Source organism: Oculina patagonica, chromosome 12 (genome assembly GCF_052425735.1).
Source record: "Oculina patagonica isolate OP01 chromosome 12, crgOcupat, whole genome shotgun sequence".
Classification (NCBI taxonomy): domain Eukaryota; kingdom Metazoa; phylum Cnidaria; class Anthozoa; order Scleractinia; family Oculinidae; genus Oculina; species Oculina patagonica.
In genome coordinates this window covers 10,507,274-10,530,102 of record NC_135769.1, presented here as the reverse complement: position 1 = coordinate 10,530,102, position 22,829 = coordinate 10,507,274, and the positions used below count along the sequence as shown (strand labels likewise).

Here is a 22,829-nt window from a genome sequence, read left to right as displayed (position 1 = left end):
GATTTTTTTTTTCGAGTGTAACCCTCTGCTCGAATTTTTTTAGGCAATTTTTTTTAGACAAATGCCATCCATTCTTACTTTATACCATGTTTTTGACAAATGTTGCTATGTTGATTCCCAAAAAATGTTGTTATTCTTCGATGTAATCCTATCGGGACTGGGGGTGCCCTGGAGCAATATGAAAGGTGGCAGCTAGAGTAAACCCACCAAAACCGATGTTATGATCACAAGCCATGTAAGTGGTTCCGGGGGCATGCTCTCCCGGGAAATTTTTATATTTTGGCCTTCTGAAATCGCTAGAAATACATCTAAAACCGTGACTGCTCACGTCAAGAAATTCATCAATAAACTGATGAATACCACTGTGGATTTTCTTGTAACTATATCAGTTTAAAGTCACTGAGATGACCCACCCCCTATGTGCATATAAAACCTACATGACCCTCCTTCTACTCTGGCCTACCCCCACCCCCTCTACTTATTGACCAGTATCTTAAAGACCATTTTTGTTCATTACATATTTTTTTAAAACATATTAAGAATGGCTAAAATCAAATGGCTAGTAATGTTATTTTATATCATGTTTTATACCATGCCATAGAAAATACAGCCAATCAGAATACAGGAAAGCCGTTGTGTATTCGACGGTATTCAACCCAACCTTCCCATCGTGCGCTGCGATCTTATTCTCGATGAAATTTAGTGAGCGTATTTTCTATGGCATGGTATAAAATAGTTACACAACACTTTCTCGTGGTATACTATGGAATATCCCACTTGTCACTTGTATTTTCTTTGTATACACACTCGCCTAAAGGCTCGTGTGTATACCGAGAAAATACAAGTGACTCGTGGGATATTCCATATTAGTATAAATCTACTCTCCCTGTTCTCGCTCGCTCTCCTCTTCTGTGTGGGTGGGCCGTCCTGTCGCCGCTCCTCGTGGCCTTCGCGGGGCGCCGGTGCCCCGCCTCCCGCCGCGCGCCCCGCCCCCGCCCGCCCCTGTCCTCGCCGCCTCCCCGCCTCTCCGCGCTCTCCGGCGCGCCCCGCTGTCTCCTCTCGCCCCTCGTCTCTCCCGGCCCTCTCTTCTCTCTTCGCTCCTCGTTCTCTTCCGCGCCCGGCCTGCGTCTCCGGTCGGTTCTCTGGCCTCTGTTGTCGTCGGTCTCTTCTCTTCGCCGCCCTCCTCCGCCTCTTCTGTAGTATACCACTCGAAAGCGTTGCATAGCTAGTATATACTGATTGTTTTTTCACGCTTGTCAACAGCAGTTTATATCGTATGGCTTACATATGTCGATGTAAAAGTTTTTATACAATAGCCAGAAGGGAAGACTTAAAAGTGAATTTTCTATAACCATCGGCATATGGGAAGAAAAGTTTTGCTTGTCGAGAGGCCAGGCTGAATGCAATTTGCTATGAAACTAGAAGTTGAGCGCTGGAGGCGCTAGTCTGTAGGAGGGTCTGGGGGCATGCTACCCCAGAAAATTTAAAAATTGCTATTCTTAGCATTCTCCCTGATATATTTCGTCGGAAAGTTGTTCTTGTCAAATGTTAAAAGACAGGTGTTTTTATTGCTTAATTTTTTAAAGTTGGGTCACAAAGCACGTTGTGGCCCAACGAATAAACCACAAAACGCTTTATGGATTAACAGATATGCTGGAAAGCGTTTAATAACAAAATCATTTTTCTTCAAAACTAATTGACCTATTGGCTCGTGATTATTGGGTTTATTACCAGTCACGAGTACAAAACAAAATACCAAGTTGTACTAGGGTAAAGTCAGGCCACGACACGTCTGCTTGTACGTACACAAAATGTGGGGTTGGTTTGTTAGTGTGATGATGTTCATACATATAACAAGCTCCCCCGGAAAATTTGAATTTTTTGGAGCATTAAAAACGCTATTTTAGGGAATTCTGGGGGAAATTTGAATGGTGTTTTTTATAATATATCCTTGACATTTTACCTAAAAGGTTAAATCTCCTTCTGCAAGATTTTTTTTTTTTCAGTCTCGGCATGCAATAATTTTTTTTCGTACATTTTGGCTTGTATGAATTTTTTTTTGTTTTTTTCCCCACCCCTTATCACTTTTCTAATGGTGCGTCCCTAAAACGGCCACACCTGTGGCCAAAATATCCCAAATGGGAATGTCTGTTTTTGTCCCAGCAAACAGAGCTCAGCCAAAGCTGCACAAATGCCTTACCAATAAGTATGTTTTCATTAATTAAGAAGGAGCAAGATACATAAAGTTAATTACGTTCCCGTAGCATTAGAAAAAGTCGATGATGTACTACTGTATTAGAAATAAAACTGATTTTAACAGAACTGCAGAGAGAACGGGACATTTATTGTTATTTATATGAGGCTCAAAAAGACTTTTACCACTTTCACTAACGTGTCCGACATTATAAAAGATTGAAAACTCGTGCATCGAATCATATAGACCATTTATAGTGTAGTGTTTGTACACTACACTAATGGAGTTAGTTTAGTGGGGAAGCGAATTCCGCTACGCCAGACGTTAACAGTTAATCGCGCGGTGAAGTGGAACAGGCACGTAGACATACATATGCAAATTAGACTGGAACTGGCTTGTTATTGTCCACGAATGTTCTAAAGTAATGGGTTAAAAAATTCGCGACAAGGCTCGAACGCGCTCCGGACAATTAATTTAGGAAGAAAGGTACTCGCAACATAAGATAAATGTACTTCACCAAAATGATAAAAAACTTACAGCCAGTGTACAACTCCGTGAGATGGTAACAGATTCACGCGAGTAATAACGCAAACAAAATACTTGATGTAAGACTTCTAAGTGGATTCCGGAGATACCGGCAGTAAAATGAGAGGACATTTAAAACTTATAAAGGATACACGTCACGCAAGCTAACAGTAAGAGATTAAACTTTGAGCTTGCTGAGACGTCAGCCAGGTAGCAGGTTCATACGGACATCATTAGTGAAGAATGTCACAAGGCTAAAAACCTCCCTTCTTTAGTCACTAAGGTGATGTGCTTAAGTTTTATTTAACAAAATTTATAGTTTGCTAAGTGATGCCATTTAACTAGCTACCTCCCTTGGTCACTTCAAGATCTGATAAACCGTTTTTAACATGTTGGGGAAAATTCTTCTTTAGACAGATCACGTTATTAAAGAACGTGGCAGAATGACTCGAATTATTTTCAGTAAGTAAGCTACCTTCTTTAGTCATTGAGGTGATGTGCTTAAGTTTTTTTTTTTAACAAAATCAATAGTTTGCCAAGTGATGCCATTAACTACCTCCCTTATTTGCTGCAAGATATGAAAAACCGCTGTGAACGTGTTGGGTGAAATTCTTCTTTAGACAGATCATGTTCCCAAATGACATGACAGACGTGTCTCGTCTAACAATTGCCAACTGACGACGAGTCACGTGACAACTCTCTCAAACACTACACTGTCTGTACGGACCGCTCGTTAGTTAAACGAAATACATAAAATAAGCGCCGAATCGGGACTGCGGCGCTTATTCGAGGGCGGCGCATATTAACTTTTTGTCCCAAATGCGGCGCTTATTCGAGGGCGGCGGTTATTCGGGGGCGGTGCTTATTCGAGTAAATACGGTATCCAAGACAAAGCGGCAAAACGTCGTGCCCAAATACACCTCTTTCTGGGGAAGAAAAACGTTTAACAAAATTTGAGGGTGGTATTTTACATCGCAATATGTTTAAGACAGCCGTCAGAACAGCTGGGTAGGAGACCTTAGTATAAAACAAAACACCATCCAACCTGGAATACCAAATAAATCACAAGTGCACCGTAAAGCAGCACTTTGTGAAATGAAAAGAGCTCATAATATAAAATAGATGGCTGCAAAACAAAACTACCATAAAAAAAAAAAAAAACATTACTTTTAACAGTGTGAGCTATCTTTGCCTAAACGGGTAGAATACCCAGGCATACACTAAACTTAAAATCAGCGATGTGCCAAACAAAAACGGCTCAAATTATGCACTTGCTTTCAGTGTTATGTGCATAGCGGCTTTCTATCGACATCCATCTTTCGACGTGCTAAACAAACAACGCAGATCGAAATCCGTTAATCACAGCTTACTAGCATGACTTTCTGAACTTATGACATCATTTGCATGAAACAAACACCTGTATGCATCGGTTTTGATTGGCTCATTTCAAACAGCACATCAAAAGACGTTGCCAAAAGGCGATGTAAAAAGATGGGCCTAGAAATGTTGCTATGCACGCAACACCAAAAGGCGGTGTAAACTGTTGCCAAATACACAGAATCAGTCAATCTTCAAACTCAATTTGAATTGGTAATAAATGCCCTGGGGATGAATTAATGATATGCAAATTGTTGTATAAAAGAGTAACTCTAGTCCAAAACATCGAGCTGTTGGCTACAACCCACCCGCCTTGCAAGGAAGCCGGTTTTAAAAAGTCTTCGCCACCTACCTGGTATCTACCGAGCCTGCTTTAGGCTTGTCCCAGGCCAGAGCGATTTTCATGTCATGAATAACAATACCCAGGGCAGAATATTACGCGATAGAAAATAGTATCAGAAAAAAAAAACACATGTGTTTGGTGTTGATTGAGCTCTGTATGCTAGGAAATGAGACAATAAATCCCATTTGGGAGTATCTCTTCCCTTGCTGAGAACTTTAGTGAAAAACGATTAAATTCACAATTGTCTCACTAAAGAACAGTGGAGGAATACTCCGGAAGACAGAAATAATTCCCTACAGGATGCTGGCAGATGATTTTGTCACAAGCTAAATAAAAGAAAAAAAAATGTCTTAATAAAAATCCTTTAAAATGCACCCAATGTGAATTGAATTGAAGCAGCCGAGGGCCTAGTTTGCTTGTCAGTAATTACCTCAATGACATTTTAACACCTTTCTTTTGACGTTAGTTGTCTTAAGTACGAAGGTAATAAATATTTTAAATAGCAGGCAATGAAGTGTTTGTTGACTGTTAGGTAAAGGAAGACGGAAATACTTATTGTGTGGTACCAACTTAAATGTCGCGACATTTGGGAGCCGTAAATTTGAGTAGGGTTTAATTTTAATTACTATTTCGTGGGCTATTTTGATGATTGACAGCTGTCAATCCCGACTATGCATACGTAGTAGCCCATAACAGATGTCTTAGGATCATTTCTCTGGTATTTTCACGTCTAAAAACGGAGAAGTAAACAGCTACCGAGTAATACTCGAAAAAAATAGTGCTCCTTGTTTAACAGACAGTGAGCATGAACAGAACAGCTTTTTGCCAGTTTGTATTACTCTTTGGATTTCTTATATACACCGACTGGTTCGTATTGTCGAGAACAAAGACTTGCGTTAACAGAGAAGATGTATTTAAATGTAAGTAAATTAATACAAAGTCGATGTTTTGTTAATGCTTTACAATTTTACACTCGAGCGAACTATTCCTTAATAAGAAAGAAAACCTTGAGTCTGTCTCTTCTCGGTACAAGTCCACTATGGGGCACAACATATATGCATGGAGTTGCATTATATAAATTTTTGACATTGAACCTTGGCGAAATTTCCATTCATTTTTAGCCAAAAAAATACACGGTGCGTTTAAACAGTGGTTTGTTGAAGTTATTTGTATATAAAACTAAAGGGAAAAATAACACTTTTACCTGCTGATTGTCTTTCAACTCGAAACATTCTCTTTATTCGCCAATCGCTTATAAAAGTTTTTTTCTCTGTATTTAACAAAGAAACTACCTAACAACATGCACAACCTGGATAACTGAAAGGTGAAAGATGTCATAACCTTTAAGAAAAGTCGGTGTGCGGTTTGTTTCAAATCGTCGTGTAAATTTACGTTGAATAAAATACAAAAACGACGCGAAGTTTTGAAAGTATGGCGATCGAATGTTTGACGGAAAGTCTCGATAAATATAGACATTGACATTGTTTTATTTGAATAATGTCAACTCAGGGCCGGGTTTTACGCTTTAAACACACTGTCTGCGTTTTATTGGCGAATATTTGTATTTTTCCCGCTCTTGCTATTGCACAAAGTGAGTAGCGTTAAACCAATGTATTTCTTTTGCCTAGCTCCTCAACGGCAATTTAACATATGGGTTTTTATTTTCTAGGGTTGAAATAGTAGTAGTAGTAGAAGTCTTCATTAAGATGCTAGTCACAACAGACGTGTGGCTTTACAATAAAAAACAATAGGTGCCACAAAGCTTATATATTAGGTGAACACAACAACATGTATTTTGCTTTTCGTTTCCCATTTTTTACCTCAGTTTTTTCAGTTGACGGTTCGGATATTGTTATGAATGGAGCTGGAACAAAGTGAAGCTAGATGAAAAGAATGTAAAATTTAATTAGCGGTTACATGTTTCATCTTACTTCTTAGGGACGGACTAATATTTTTTGGAGGGGGGGGGGGATGAAAAATATTGAAAAAAATTGTTTGCAGGGCCTGGAAAGACAAAATAAATTGTTTGCAAACACGATATGTATAGCAAAAAATAGTAAGAATTTCGAAAAAAAAAAAAATGATTGCAGAGGTGTATAAACTAAAAAAAAAGTTTGCAGAGGAAAAGTTTGAGGAAAAGTTTTCATCCCCTCCCTCCTCCAAGAAAATAATGGTCCGTCCCTTAGTAAAAGTTCTATATGTAAATCCCACAGACTGTTTGACTGTCTGTTTTTATGACAGGGTAATTAAGGGGTGAGTTTTACCATCAACAGGGAGAAGTGACTGAGGTCTATTACATCTCCAAATTTAAAGCAAGAATTGTTACCCATTACACATACATAATCGATTTTTGAGCGGCACATAAAGTGTGTATATAAATTGGTTTTTGGTGTTAATGGGCTTAATGATTCTGACCTACCTCTTAATAGATTGCAGGTGTTGGATAGAAACAGTCGCCCTTACATCGCTGACAACAAAAACCATTAAAAAAAGTGAAAGGAAATACCCACACCTACATCCCTATATCTCTCTGGGTTTTTATCTTCCAGGTTTGAAACAGGTGGCATGCAAAGCTTAAATTAGGTAAACACAACAACACGTATTTCGCTTTTCGTTTTCCCCCCTTTTTTCCTAAATTTTTCAGTTGACGGTTCGAGTATTGTTATGAATGGAGCTGGAACAAAGTGAAGCCAGGCGAAAAGAATGTAAAATTCAGCGGTTACATGTTTCATCTTACTTCTGAGTTAAAGTTCTATATGTAAATCCCACCGACTGTTTGACTGTCTGTTTTCATGACAGGGTAATTTAGCGGTGAATCTTACCATCAACAAGAACAAGTATCTTCAGTCGTTAGTCTGAGGTCTATATCATCTCCAAATTAAAAATAAAAATTGTTTTTTATTACCCACAGCCACTTACACAAAAGGCACTCGCTGTATATGATCTTGAAGTGTGTAACTTCAGGTCAATATCTTAAGTTGACTTACATGTAGTGACGTGATATCGAATAACGTCTTCATTTTCTCTTTCCCTTAGTGCCTGAAATGGTAACCTTCCCAACCTTTGAAAATTTATTCCAATTTTTAAAGGCGCCAAAACATATTTATAAGCACCAATTAACCGTCTATCGTCAAGAAAGAATTATCTTTACTGTGAACCATCAAAGCTAGCCCCATTGCGTACCTCCCAAATTACCGTAATTTGGAATCAGCAAAAAAAAAGGAAAAACTATTGTCCCCTTTTTAAGTGGCACATTTAGTGTGTGTATATGATAGATGATCGTGAAGTGTTTAACTTCAGGTCGACATCTTACGTTGACATGCGTGACGGGATATCGAATAACACATTGATTTACTTTTTGTCTGAGTGCCTGAAATAGCAGCCCACCCAACCTTTAAAAATTAATTCAAATTTTTAAATGCTCATACATCGCAGATAACATATCCCATTAAAACGTGAAAAAATACCCACAGCTTCATCTAGATCTGTAATCAGCCTTCCACGCTCTAAAAACGTTCTATTCTTTCTAAAGAGTTGATCGATTTTTGAAATAATCATTTTATTTGAGGATTGCTTTTGGTCATATTTTTGTATATTTTTTTACCTACAACACAGGGTTGTTAATATTTGAAAGTTAAATAAACAATCTGGCGAAAAAGCGAACGCGCGGTGTTCGTTTCGATTAATACCACGGACGAACAATGATTATTTATCCTGTTTGCCATGCATTGCAATTGCTTTCACCTGCTTCAGAGTTTTAAGCGTTGGGCTTAATAAAGTTTCCGGTAAATTTTGTCTTAGATTAGTTGAGCGTTAATTTCTCGTGGAAGAAATAAAAACTAATCAAAAATAGGTTGATATCCAGAACCCAGCTGCATAGCTGAAACTTTCATATATTGTGTACACGTGTTCCGTGTAGTCAACGATGATGGCTAACTTGTCTGTGATAGCCTATTTCATCGCAAAATTATTACACCCCGAATAAGGCCTTCTTACAAACTGCTAGAGCCGAATTGAATATCCAGCATTATAGTCTTTAAGAAGGACAAGTACTTAAACAAAAAGCGCGGCTTATTTGTCTGCACGTAAGAGCTGCCAGCCTTCAAATTAAAATGGAGTGAAACGACTTCCCTTCTTTCTCGAAACTCAATTCATAATTTTACAAACCAAAGCATGTTCATACTAGTGACAGTCTGGTTTCTCTTATTTTTTTCTTCATAATATCAGTTCCTTTACTATGTGGCTGATTATTGCCACTTTAAGACAATAATTGATATCGGAGTTCTGATAAGACATGCGTGCGTCAGGATAATTAACAAATAAAAAAGCCTTGGCCGTGCTTTGTTCTGTTTTTACACACAACAAAACACTCACAACATCTCTAACCCAATAAAGCACGCAAGGAAGTGACGAGAGCACGAAAGAAGTGTAATAAAGTTTTACTTAAAAATTTAGAGAAATTGGATTTAAACAAGATTTAATCTCAGGATGCGCGCGCGGAATGGCGTGATGGATCGTACGTAACGGCGTCAAAATCTTTTGATCTACAAATTCTTTTTTTTTTTCAAAAACGCGTCTGAATTTTTGAAATAAAAGCACGTTTAGCACTACTTGACGTCTTATTATTAATTTTTGATAGAGCTGAACCACTCAAACCTTGAAAATTCTCCTCGGTTTGCTAAAACAGCGAGATTTAAAATGATCCATAAGCTGCACGCACACGCAAACGATAAAAGATGGCGAGACCACTCGTAAGCAGCGTGCTGTATACTCTCTTAATATACAATCTTCGTTCACTGTCCAAAATCCACGCGCGCCATTGGTTAAAATAGATCACGTGATTTTGCTTTACCTGTCGTCAGCAAACTCCGCCCACAGTGCAGTATTGACAATAATGCACAGAAATCGTGCATTATTGAAAGTGTTTTAAGCTTCAAGGCTTGTATAAGTGGAAGAAAAATATATTCCTCAAATAATCAACGATCCAGTACCAAACAAAATCGAAGAGCGACAACAATTTGAAGCGCTTTCATGTTCAAAGGTAAACTTCAGCTGAATAAATTCATTTTTGTGTGCGATTGACTTGCTTGTTGCTTGATTGTAAAAGCCATCGACTTGCTTTGAACAAGCTTCTCGCTGACTGTATTTATGAACGACCACAGCTGATGAACGATTTTATGAACCATTTTAAGCTTTATTTCTGTACGGCTTATTTGTGATTTTTATATCATTTAAGCTTATTGATCTAATCCTGTGTAATTATGTACTACACTATTTACTTTTCAACATTATATTGTTTGAAGTTCGTTAATCGCTTGCAGTGTACTCAGATTGTATATTAAAAGGGTTAGAGTCTGTCCGTTCGTGTTTTGTTGACAAATACACGCACTTGCTGGCCTCACAATAAACTCGAAATTTTCAATACTGCGCACGCCTCGTGCAGTATTAAATTTTCTCGTTTATTGTGCGACCAGCGCGTGCGTGTATTTGTCAACAAAACACTCACAACAGTATCTAACCCATAAATAAAGCACGCTGTTTAAACCAATCAGAACGCTCGTTAGATTGTCACTTTATTATAAATAGAGAATATTACACGGTGGTGAAGAGGTATTAATTGTATCGGTTCGAGTGGCAGAAGCAAAATCTCACGAGTGAGCCCAAGCAACGAACGAGTGAGATTTCTATATGCCACTGACTTTGACTCGAATCCGATGCATTAAGGCCGATAGTTTTTAACTGCTTTTATCTTCTTCTTTACAGCGTCTTCCACTTTGTGAAATTCCCTGCGGGTAATTTCCTCTAAAAACCAAGAAATCGTCAAGGTTCTCATTATTGTGTTCTCGTTTGTTAAGTCTTTCAAAAAGCTCATTTTTTTTCGTCGATTGCTCAGTTAAACAAAATTAAACCTGCTTGTCGATGCTTGCTAACAACAAACGACACAAGAGACCAAGTTTATTCAACAAAGTAGAAAAGGCGCAAATCGTGACGTCAGTAAGCGATATACCACTCGCAAGTGTGAGATACGGAAAATAAGCCAATCGGGTCCCGGTGGAGTGGCGTACGGAATCTACGAGTGGTTTAGTTCCTAGTACGATACATTCTCTTTCCTTTGTTCACCTTCATGAATATTGGAATTTATCCTTACGCACACAATGTGTTTTCGGAACTTAAATATTGCGTATACTAATATCAGGTCGTTTAATTTACATTTCAGTTCCCAGAGCGCCCCCCGTTGCCATCCACATAGCGGAATTTCCGGATAATAATGTCAAACCTGTTGGCTACAACCTCACATTTGTTTGCACTGGAAACCGTTCAAGGGAAGGTGACACACTTGTACAGAACGCCGAACAGCCGTTTCTGATACACTTGTTTTTTAGACGTCGAAAGGTTAAAAAATGTGGGGGCCGCTATTCTGACAGGGAGGATACCAAAACCTGTAAAATTCATATCAAGGAAGCCTCAAGAAACAATTCTGGCGAGTATGGTTGTACGGTCTCAAATTTAATGAAATGTAGCATAGCGGTACTGACTTTAAATTTAGAAGGTGAGTATCTTTTTTTATGAATGACAGCTATTTAAAATTTAAAACATCGGTTAAAAAAGTGCCTTATAGAATTGTTCTTATAATTGAGAGAAAAAAAAATCGTTTTTTTTTTTTTTTAGCCTTCCATTTTGGGGAAGAAAAGAACCGTTTTGGTAAGAAAGCGTGACATCTGCCATCTTGAATCCGCCGTCTTGGATTTCACTATTTCCTTAGAAAGTCAAAAAATAACGAAAATGGATACAAAATTACCCCAGAATGCCAATAGCATGTAAAAATAAGCAACTCGTACATAGTTAACCAAAAAATGCACAAATAAAAAAAATAAATAAAAAAGAATTATGTCAAAAATGACAATTTTTGGAAAAACATGCCTGTCGTTATGAAATTGCCCTTTTTTGATATTACAAAATTTATGCGAGGAATAAATGAGCGGCTTTTATAATTTTAAGCATCATAGAGTGATTCCCCTTTTCAAAATTACGAAAAAACCTTTATCACCAATTGCTGGCATATCTTCTTGTAGAACCTTCGAAACCAAGATTTGTAATTCATCCAAACGCTCAAGACAATGTTTTAATTGGAAAGAAGGCGAATTTCAGCTGCGAAGCATTAGGAATTCCCAGGCCAGTTATAACTTGGTTGAAAGATGGTCGAAGGATACCTAAAGACAGCATCAAAGTCGAGAACAAGACATTTTCACTGTTGACAATTGAGTCTGTCGAACTGAAAGATCAGGGAGAGTATTGGTGTGAGGCTAATAGTAGTGAAGGATGGAGTCGATCAGCTGTGGCCAACTTAACAGGTGAACAATGTATGGTTAATTTTCAGTTTAAAAGCCCTTTTACATGAACGTGTTATTCGAGATATCTAGATATCTGTTCTATCCGAACCATTCTATAGCTTATAAAGCCACCAAATTTTTTTCTTACAGCAATAAGGCTTATGCACACTGTCCCAATATCAATCCAGCGTAGCGACTTATATATTTACCCATAATTCTAAACGCACGAATAACCTAAAAACGCTTATATATATAGAAATGCACATAAAAGTTTTAAAAACTATAAAATTAATTTAGCATACGCAATGTTGTTAGTACAGGGGCAAATTTCGGGGGGGGGGGGGGGGGGGGCGGGTGTGAAAAGATGACTTCCATGTGCCGGTTTTTTCGTGCCCCGGCAATGCTAAAGATATCATTCAAATTTGTGTTATTTTAAGATCGGGTATTTGAAAGGAATAAACGTCACGCTAACAAATCAGCGCGGCGGAAGGAGCTCTCTGTCAATCGTAATGTATAATAAATCCAACTGTCAGTCATAGTATAAAAAATTTAACTAGTATTATTCTTGACAACAGTTATCTGGAAACCAGTGTTTTCAATTCATCCTATGGACGTCTTTGTGGAAGAAGGGAGTGATGCCATTTTTAAATGTGCAGCAACTGGTTCTCCACGCCCTAAGATTTCTTGGTTAAAGAATAACTCACTTATCCCAAGTCCCACCCTGATTCAGAACGGAAGTACCTCATATTTGGTTGTCCATGCGGTTAAAAAAGAACAAAACTATGGAATGTACAAGTGCGTTGCAGTGAATCTAGCAGGAAAGACATCGTCAAAGGCAGGAAAACTGACATGTACAAAGGCAAAGGCAGCAGAAATATCTACCGTAGACACGCGCCAACGTGCTGGTAAGAGTTGATTTCGATGCCAATTTCCGACATGCAGGATAATTTATAGAGAAACATCTTAGCGTCCAGTCTAAATATTGCAGTATCCCCACGCCATATTTTTTCTGTATCAAGTGAGCGTATGACTGCATGTAACATTGTTATGATTTTCTGCAGTTGCAATTCACTGTATTGCATACAGTAATAATGTCCTTTTCCTTTTTTATTTGTTTCCCGATGTTTTTCGTATGTATAATTTCTCCAAGGAGAAGCATGTTTGACATGCTACCTGTTGTTTTGAATTTCTTAGTTACCGACAACATCAAAGGTTCATCTCGCTCTCTGACAATCGTTTGGGCCTCGGTGGGTTCAGTGGTCTTCGCTATCATACTGGTGGCACTTGTTTATATGCTGCGGAGGTTCTGGTGTAGGACAAATATTAACAAGCCTGATGTTAAGGTAAGCCAAGTAGTCTCCAACTCTTAACTCTCAGACAATCAAGGGTGAAGCGGGTGGGTGTGGGGTTGATGAAATCTCTGCTTGAGGTTAAAAAGGGATTTACTCTATGATTATGGTACTTTCGGTAGCTTTTCATTCATCCATCGCAGAAATTTAGTTGTGCCAACCGTGTGTCCATCTTGTTTATTTTGACGATACCATGCTAGCCTCATGATAATACTCAGTTTTGGCTAAATATCGTCTTTTTTACACAAAGTTTGGATTTTTCAAGTTTTCTGGTGCAAAATTGAATAATTCGTAAAATTTACATTAAATTAGCATTCACTCGGCCTTCATGAAAACCAATGTAATTGATAGAATTCCGAGGTTAAATAAAGTATCACTCACACTCACTTTGTTTTTGCATTAATTCCCACCGTTTTCTGACTTTCTAAAAATATAGTGAGATCCAAAATGGCAGATCCATGACGGCCGGTACAGCAAGCTAAGGGCTTTCTACTTAATGAAAATTTATTTTGCTGTGACCTTACGGTCTCAACAACTCCATTTCTACCTACCTGTACCACAGTGGGGGAAAATATTTGCGTGTTCGTCCGAACGTTAAAACAATGGTTTATTCAGGTTCTTCTAAGTAATTATTTTCCGAAATTTTTTCCATAACATAGTACTGCCTAAACTTTGCTGTTTGCTGGGTTGTAAATATTTCTAAAAAAAGGCAACTATGGAGTTGGCGATAATTTGGCCAAGCTTACGGCTTGGCCATTTCTTTTCTTATCATTAAATTAACATGAAATCAGAAACTTAAGTATATATAAAAAAAGATTCAGTTGCCAATAAGGTTATGTCGGGGAGTAACCCACCAAAAAATGGAAAGGAAGGACTTGACTTAGTCTCACTGGTGGATTAAGGGAGGACATGGGTTGATTTTATACACAGTGTACCACTTCAGTAGCCTGCAAAATGCTTCACATGCAACTGTATTGCATGGAACACGAAGGAAAACTATAAGTGTCAAAGGAAAAACAAAGCACGTTCGAACTTCAAATAAGGCTAGCTTTTAAGAAGTTTTGGTGCACTGTTAAACTTAGTACTGAGGCTAAAAATATTTCACAGATAGCTGAAGGCCAAGACGAGTTTCTGTTGCTGGAGATAACGCGGAATACATTAGCCGACCTGAGAGACGACCACAATGGTTTAAGATTCCAAGAAGTTAACCAATCTACCAGAGATACAAACGAAGTCGCTGATGACGAAACGTATTTGAAAGAAATGGGAATTAACAGGGACTGGCAAATTCCTCGAGAAAAACTGGAGATTACAAGAGAGACACTTGGTAGAGGAGAGTTTGCAATGGTAAACAAGGGTTTCTATCTGAGGCGAGACGGCAACAAATTACCAGTGGCTGTCAAGACTCTGAAAGGTTTGTGCTTCATCAAGGTATAATGAGCGTATCACTTCAAACGTAAAAAGGTAAAGTGTGTATCGGGACAGTGTCCAAGAGTAGTAATGTACTACACTCGAGGCAAAAAATTTTGCCTTAAGATAGTACAAAATATACACTTCAAAAATACCAATCTAAACAAAACAAATCTAAAAACTCTAAACATCTACAAATAAAAACAAACTCAACCAGTCAACATCAAAAAAAACAACACCCATCACATCTCTAATCATTCCAAACTCCTCTCTTTATTCTTATCTAATCTAATCTTCATCTCCAACCGTATTATCACACATTCTATTCCCTCTATTATCTTCCCTCTCTTACTTCCACTACCCTTCATCTCTTTTCCTTCTTTCCTCATCTTTTCTTTTTTTTAACTTGTAGCTCGGCCCTGCCTTCCTTCTTTTCTTTCTCTTCCCCCCTCTTACTACTCTACCTATATATCTAATCTCCCTTCTTCATTTTTTCTACTCCCTCCCCACTTTCTCCTCCCCTCCCTGTCTTCTCTCCTTCTCCCTCCCATTCTACCTTTTTCATCCCATTTTTCGCTTACTCCTTTTCACCTTCCCTTCTAATTTCTTCCTCCTTGGCTCCAGCTGCCTTTTGGGGTCTGCTTCCTAACCACCTTCTTTTTAAGTCCATTTTACCTACTTTCATCTGGTACCTATCTTTTCTACCTTTCTCTGCGTTCCGCCCCCCCCTCTTTGTTCTTTCTTTTCTCCCACTTTTTTTTTCTAATTCAAGCTGATTTCACCAACATTAAATTCTCCTTTTTCGTCCTTGGGGCGCAAACTCCTCTTTGGGTTGGTTGCTTTTTGCTCTCCTTATTGGCATTTCTTTTTTTTTGGCCTTTTCTCTTTGCTTTTCTTCCTCTCTTTTATTTTGTTTGTTTGTATTCTTTTTGGCCCCTAATTCCTTATTCCTGCTGGATCCACTCTCGCCGAGACATCTCCCCACTATTAGCGTTTAGTTTATATCTGTTTGGGTCTCTTCCTCCTTGATATGCTAATGGTAAGGGGCTGGTGACCCTGCTTTCTTCCTCTTTAATTTACATCCCGCCCGCCAAGCTGATTTGTAGTCACATGTTCTTTTAGCTCGTTTAGCGCCTTAAATTATCAACTGATCTGAACTGTATCTGTGCGGTCTTTCGGCACACAAATAACTTTCTTCTGTCCTGGTCATCTAAATCTCCTTTTGAAGTAATCGGCGTATCTGAACTGTATATTGAACTGGAGTTGCATTGGGAGTATTCTCTTAACGATTAGAGGTATAAAAATTAATATTACCTTCCGCCTCAATCCTGATAGCGCTCCTTGGTCGGATCTACAAAACTATTTTTTCTACTGCGACTAACTCGAGGAGGTTCTTAACGAAGTAACTTTATGAGATTATCCACGTTCCTCTATCTTGGCTCTGCTCAATACTTATATGCCTTGTTGCTCCTCTAACTGACTCGACGCAAAACTTTCTCATCTACTTGCCGTTTATGGGCTGACGTGCTGGGACCACTCCGATTGTATCAGTTTTTTAATATTATATTTTATCACGCCTTCTTTTTACACCTATCCTGAAAATCTATTGATGACATACAGTCTTTCATTTTTCTGTTGGTGTCTACAGGTGAGGCATTACTTCTGTAGATTGGGGATAGTGCCTTTTGCTCTGCATTCCCCTCCTCATATTCCTGCCTTTCCATTATAAGGTCTCCGGCTTTTTCTGATGCCCTTTTACCCAGTTTATCACCTGCATGAGAAATACCTGTTATTGCCTTCTACCTGGCGTACAAAATCGAAGAATAACGTATTCTCCCATTGCCACTACTGGATGTGACCTACGGGCTCGAGCTGGGCTGCGTCCCGCCATACCGCTGAATCTTGCAGTACTCGACATATACTTTTACCCTTGGTCGTAGTAGATTGATTGGCTGGTGTTGTTGTCAAAATCAATAGAGATGGGATATATAGGGTATCCTCTGGATCTTAAAAACAATCAGGGAAAGTTATATATCTAACTATATTTAATCACTGTTATTGGAATTAAATTTAATATAATTAACTATATATATTGGTAATGCTACAATTTATGGCCTGTGATTAGAAAATTTTGAGAGTATCCCTTGATTTTTAAACATAATTTCCATTATTATTAGTAAATTATATACTTTTATATTTTGTTTATTTATAGTGACTTTAAAATGGTCTTGCACCTATATTTAATATGTGTTTCTGCGTTAGAAGTGATCAACAATTTTTTGAGAGCTGTAACAAAACCACTCAAGTTTACTGGCTACCGTTTATTCAGCGCTTCTTTTACTCTCCGCTTCAGAACAATATAACCGATCTTCTTTATATTGCTTTCTCAAAACTTATTGTAGTTCTTGGTTTCTTTGGTGTCATTCAGCGACAAAATACTCGACCAACGTCTAGTCAATTACAACTAATAACACCTCACTAGAGAATACTTCATATCAAAATATTGAAATTCTATTCTTCTAAAACTTTTAAAGACTATTGGTGGGAACTAGGAAGGCTCCTCCTCAACACTCGGTATTGCCCTCTCCCCCTACCAAAATAGCCATGAAACCAATCCACTAACAGAAAAAAAACTTCATTAAAAATAATAGAGCCTAAAAGGGGGGCTAAAGCTTACTATTCCTGGAGGCAAAAAATAAAAAATCACCATTAATTGAAAGACAACGACTGCGATTCTTTTTAATATACACGCGAATATAGATATTTAATAAGCCTCGAGGTGAAAGTGACCGGAGTCGGCTAGGCCTGGATAATGAGAGATAGGGCTGCCTGAGACGGCGAGAGAAAAGATAGGCCGAAAAAACAAAATTAATTTTGGCGGCCTTTCATGCACCGGCAAACGAGCTATGTTAGTGTTGAGGATAACAAAGTAAGGACTGAAATTGATACCAAACTTGCTACTAAGGCTGACAAATCGTACGCTGATAATACATATTTAACGAAGAAATCAGGAGGTGTCTTAGCTCAAAGCCTTAAAAACAAAGCAGACAAATCGTACGTTGATAACAGTTTTTTAAAGAAGGTCGTAGGACGCGTTTTGACTCAAAAAATTCTAAGCAAACTTGATATTCAAGGTAGTAACATGATGCAGGCAAATCTCCATATGGGTGGGTATAATATAACCCATCTAAAAAACCCAACCAATGATACAGACGCTGTAAACAAAAAATAATGCTTGATCTGTTGGTGAAAGTCATGTTCAATCAGCTAATGGTGAAAATAAATTCAAATATATAATGGATGATCCCAATGCACAAGTGAGTGAAGAAAATGATGTCGAATTGGGGACTATTGTAACCTTTCAAAAATCACCACATCAAATAAATAAAAAGGTAGTTGATATGAAATTGTTGCTTGATACTTCAAAAGGTTATTACAGTTCACGGATCGGACTGAATCTCTTTAAATTGACAAATGATCAATATACTGCTGTTCTTGAGATTATGTGGGTTAGTGATGATATTGACCCTGACAGTTTGGAAATATATGGCACATATCCATAGAAACTATTCATAACGTTAGCAGAAAAACGTTCAAAACACAAAAATATGTCAGATTGATATGCCAATTCACAAAAAGTCAAAATCGGAAAAATTACTTGTATCTCGATTTAGTCATGAAAAATAAAAAAAGCTCTTATGCCCCTAAACTAAGACATATTTCACTGTTTATGGAATATCTGGTCATCAATAATCGAAAAAGTATTTATGATAAATATATTATAAGCTAATGAAAATTAATTTCAACACAGCGATCAATATGGATAATAAAGCTATTTATGGTATTGAAGAGGGAAATAGTGATAGCCAAGCCGTCAATTATAAAAACTGATAGTTCAATGATAATCTTAAGGCCTATCTTGAAACAAAAATATTATCACTCCAACCCAAAAGTTATTATAGTGAAATATTTGAGTACTATTTCGATCTAACGGATGCCTCTAAATTCATAATGTCAGATAGCAACGGAGCTGTTGTTTCTGGATTAATTGGTAATCTCGTTTAACCACAAAATGTTAGAGATTTTAATCCAAATATGGGGTTTATGAATGATTTTGAAATTAATTTAAATAAAATATCACTAATCCAATACTGGACTATATATATGGCATTTAAATATACTATAAGCCAGTGATAATAAAAGGATTAAAATTGAATTTATCGATGGTGATAGCTTTAGTTTTCCGTGGGTTAAAGTGGAGCATAATAAGCTATTCCTCGATTATGATCTAGATCATATACAGAGAAATTAGAGATGGTTATATAGGTAAATATATGAATCTCTGGTATACAAAGATACAGGATCAATTTAGATCGCTGTTTGCGATAATGTTATGAGTATTGATCAAACATTTTCTGGGTTTAATATCAATACATCTAATTAAAATCAGTTCAATTACTATGTACAAAAATCGCTTTTAGTAAAACTAATATCCGATAAATGGTAGAGAGTATCATAAAATCCAATTTTTAGAAAAGCGAAAGGAATTTTCTTTGAATAAATTGCTTAATTTATAAACAATATTATATATGAAAGCTGTAGATTTAATGCATGAGATACTAAAAAATATTGACGATTGATTCAAAATATCAGGAAATTAATAATCAAAAAAAAAAGAAAATCGAAAGAAAAAACATAGTCTAGCAATAATATATGCCGAAACAACGCAAAATATATTTGAATGGAACCATATTAGTGACAATTTGAATCAATCGCAAATTCAAGAATTGAAAGAATACTATAAAGTTTATCATAAAAAGTGCTGGGCTTATAAACAAGCTACAAAACACTTCAGAAGGTTGAAATTAATAGGAAATTCGCTGTCTATTGTTTTTGCTTCCGGGGGTCTAGTATCAAGCATTGTTACAGGAGGCGTCAGTTTAATTACAATCAGCACGGGAGCTTTATTGATACAAGGCTGGCTTAAGCATCAGAATCTCGATTTGAAAATTCAAAATGGAATTTTTGCTCATCAAAGCTATCAGCACTTGCTTAATAAATAAAATTCATGTTAAGAACGGGGGAATATGAACTATCCAATATCTTTTTAATGATGAAAACTACTGACGACTACATATGCGATACCGGTCCAATAATCGATCGGTATCTGCTCAAGTATGATGATAAATTTACTGAATAATCCGTGCGATCTGGGACGATTTTAATGCTAAAATATTTCCCAATATCATTATTAAATTCAAGCGTTTTTTTTGATTCAGTAATACAGATAAAATTGTAGGGATACCGAGCATTTTAAAAGCTGTCTTATAATATATTTCGTTGGATATTCTTTCTTCTTTTATTTATAGATGGAAAATAGTAGATCTATGAAAATTTAAATCTTATCGCGCTGATTATGAGAAATTGAACTCCATTTTTAATACATAAATCGTTTAAAATTTATGTATTTACTGATATAATTCTCGCCGTATTTATATTTTTCATAAAAATCATTACTCACTACATAATTATAACTATTAACCAAACCGAATTTAGACAGACATCCATACCATTTATATTTTCTATATCCTGCTTACTACAGCATTGCTTAGCATCCTTGATACCTTTTATCAATATTGATCACAGAAAGGGCATATAGGTTCTTTTAAATTTTTTAATTCATCGTGGATTTAGAATTACAAACCATTATATATATAACACACATAACTTCACGGCACGCTGTGTTTGGAGTAAATTAAATTTGAGTAAATTGAGTAAACTTTTTGTATTTTTGTAAATTTTGAGTAAAATTTGTTGAAATATGATTGGTAATAAAATACCAATTAAAAACCTCTGCGCGTCGTTTTTTCGGTAGTAGTCATTAATCATTTATAATTATGGCTAAAACCGTAAATGAATAATTATTTATTTAATGTTGATCTTTACGAGGTCTTCCACGTCGTCTTTTCTGGTCTTCAGGTATACACTTTAAACGTACATGATTTTTGTCTTCATTTGATATTTATCTGCTTTCAGGTCTGAAGATAGCATTTTAATAATACAAATATTTGTTTTAAGGTGCTCTGAATACAATACATTTTATTAATGAAGGCTATATCATTCGAGCTTTGATCAGATTCTAAAAGGTGTTTGATATTTAATGTTATATAGTCATTCTATATATTTTAAAGAAAATAATTATCTTTTTATTAAACGCACTATAACATCACATATATAAAGACAAGTTATAACATATATTGAAGAAGGCTATAAGGCTGGTTACACAGTATATTGATATGAATTATCTTTGCCTTTGGTGGCTGCTGCTGGCCTGTTTTTTGCACAAAATTATCCATAATTAGGCTATTGGCCCTATTGGGAAACTTTTCTAATAGAAAACTCTCATTAATAATTTAAAAAAAAAAAAAAATCTCTTGTGCATACTCATGCATAAAAGTGAAAACCCCAAATTCCTTCCAAGGAATAAATGCATGGTAAAAACCTGTAAAATATCGGAACATCACAGAAATTTGTGGACAAAAAAACTCCTACCAATTTTTTAAACACAACAATAGAAAAACAAATACAAAAGTGGAAATTATCAAATATATAATTATTTCATCTAAATTAAGACGTGTAGATTACTGTAGTCTAAAGTGAAAAAACTGGCTTAAGGTAATAAAAACTGTTTGAGACAAAATCGAGGTGTTTGATTTTATTTCTGGGACTTAAGATGAAAAAATAAACTTATTGGTGAAAAAAATGAAAAATAAAAGTAAGGGAGCCATAGTTCGGCGCTGGGGTTCCCTCCTCTCACCTAAGAAATGGTAGATCAAAAATGAAATTACCCCCAAAATTATCCTTTTTACCTCAAACAAATTGGCGTCCTCGTGCAAAAAAAAAAAAAGCAAATTAATGACGAGCATTGTAGGCACATGGACAACAGTGAGTCAATAGCAGAAAAGGCATAAATTATAAAATATATGAGGTTTGGCATTAGAGTACCGTGATCTATTCAAAGGTTATATAAAAAAATCATAGTTAAAATGTCAAAAAATATAATTTTAAAAATAAAGAATGATGAGAAAAAGTCAAAATAATAAATTGAATTAGGTGAATAATTAGTAAGTAGTGGTTCACTGGATTTGGAAGATAATTTAGAACTGATATAAATAAAAAGTTCTCGAGATTAGGTATAAAATAATTATAACTGATAGATGGTAAGAGAGTACACTTATAAGATCATTTGTGCCTATTTCTTGCTTTAGTGCGATTAATACTATTTGGATAAATAGTAATTTGTATCAATTGATGTAGAAAAGGTGATATGTTAGGTGATTAACAGATGAGTTAGAGGGTGGTATAAACTTCTGGGCAACTTAAATGTGTTATTAAATTTAATCCCAGACTAATACGAAATATTAATTGTAAAAAAAAATAATTATAAATAAAATAAAATAAAAAGAATAAAAAATTAACAAATATGAGGAAAGTATAGCTTTGGAAAGGAAATAAAATAATATCGAGCTGTATAAATCCTTATAAAAAACTTTTTTTAAGAGGTTTGTATTTTGTTAAATTTTTTTTTAATTATGTTATGTTTTACCTTGGGTTACCTAGGGTCTGTTTTTTTTCACTTTGGCTTCATTTATTTTAGTTTCATTGTTATTTGTCTTTGCTTCTTTTGATCCAGTGCTGATAGTTTTATATTGGCAAAAATTTTTCCTCAGAGTGTAGTAATTACTACTTCCAACTTGGTGAAGGTTATCCCGGCTTCAGTCTTCATTACAGCATTAGGTGACCCGGGTTACTTCTACTCCTTCCTGGATAGGATGTCAGTCCATCGCAGAATACGCCCCCCCCCCCCCCCCCCCCTCTCCCCCCGCCCTGCCCCTACCAGCATTAAACTTGCTGGTACCCATTTATACACTTGCGTAGAAAAAGGCACTATGAGAAAGTGTCTTACACTGGAACACAAGCTAGACAATAACCCCTAACATGCTCGAGACCGAGACTGCTAGATCCGGAGTTTAGCACGCTAACCATTAGGCCACACCACCACTACCTGGAATAATGCCTAAATGGAAAATAACATTATCGTGTTAAAAAAAAAAAAAAAAAAAAAAAAAAAAAAAAAAACAAAAAAAAAAAAAAAAAGAGAATATAAAAAAAAAAAGGAAAAAAAAAATAAAAAAAAAAAAAAAATATAAAAAAAAAAGCCTCAAGCCTCGTATTTATTGTTAAATTATCGTTCTTTAAAAAAAAATGACATTTTACGGATGTAAGCAACTCTGTCAGTT

At 36.3% G+C, this 22,829-nt stretch overlaps 1 protein-coding gene across 4 annotated transcripts in view; it reads left to right on the top strand.

The window, feature by feature from the left end:
- Window positions 1-22,829, top strand: part of LOC144633254 (fibroblast growth factor receptor 1-like) — a 76,480-nt gene that overhangs the window by 45,798 nt on the left and 7,853 nt on the right. For 2 of the 4 annotated variants that reach the window (XR_013567017.1, XM_078492091.1), the window contains exons 1-6: window positions 5,177-5,359; window positions 10,657-10,989; window positions 11,513-11,791; window positions 12,346-12,675; window positions 12,965-13,113; window positions 14,227-14,533. The exons of 1 other annotated variant lie outside the window; for it this stretch is intronic. Coding sequence is in view for 2 of the 3 variants with exons in the window: in XM_078492091.1 (XP_078348217.1) it covers window positions 5,245-5,359; window positions 10,657-10,989; window positions 11,513-11,791; window positions 12,346-12,675; window positions 12,965-13,113; window positions 14,227-14,533 (1,513 nt within the window). In the remaining variant the exon portion in view is untranslated. Of the gene's footprint in view, window positions 1-5,176; window positions 5,360-10,656; window positions 10,990-11,512; window positions 11,792-12,345; window positions 12,676-12,964; window positions 13,114-14,226; window positions 14,534-22,829 lie in introns of those variants that run through there. One more of the 4 variants, XM_078492093.1, reaches the window with a different exon arrangement.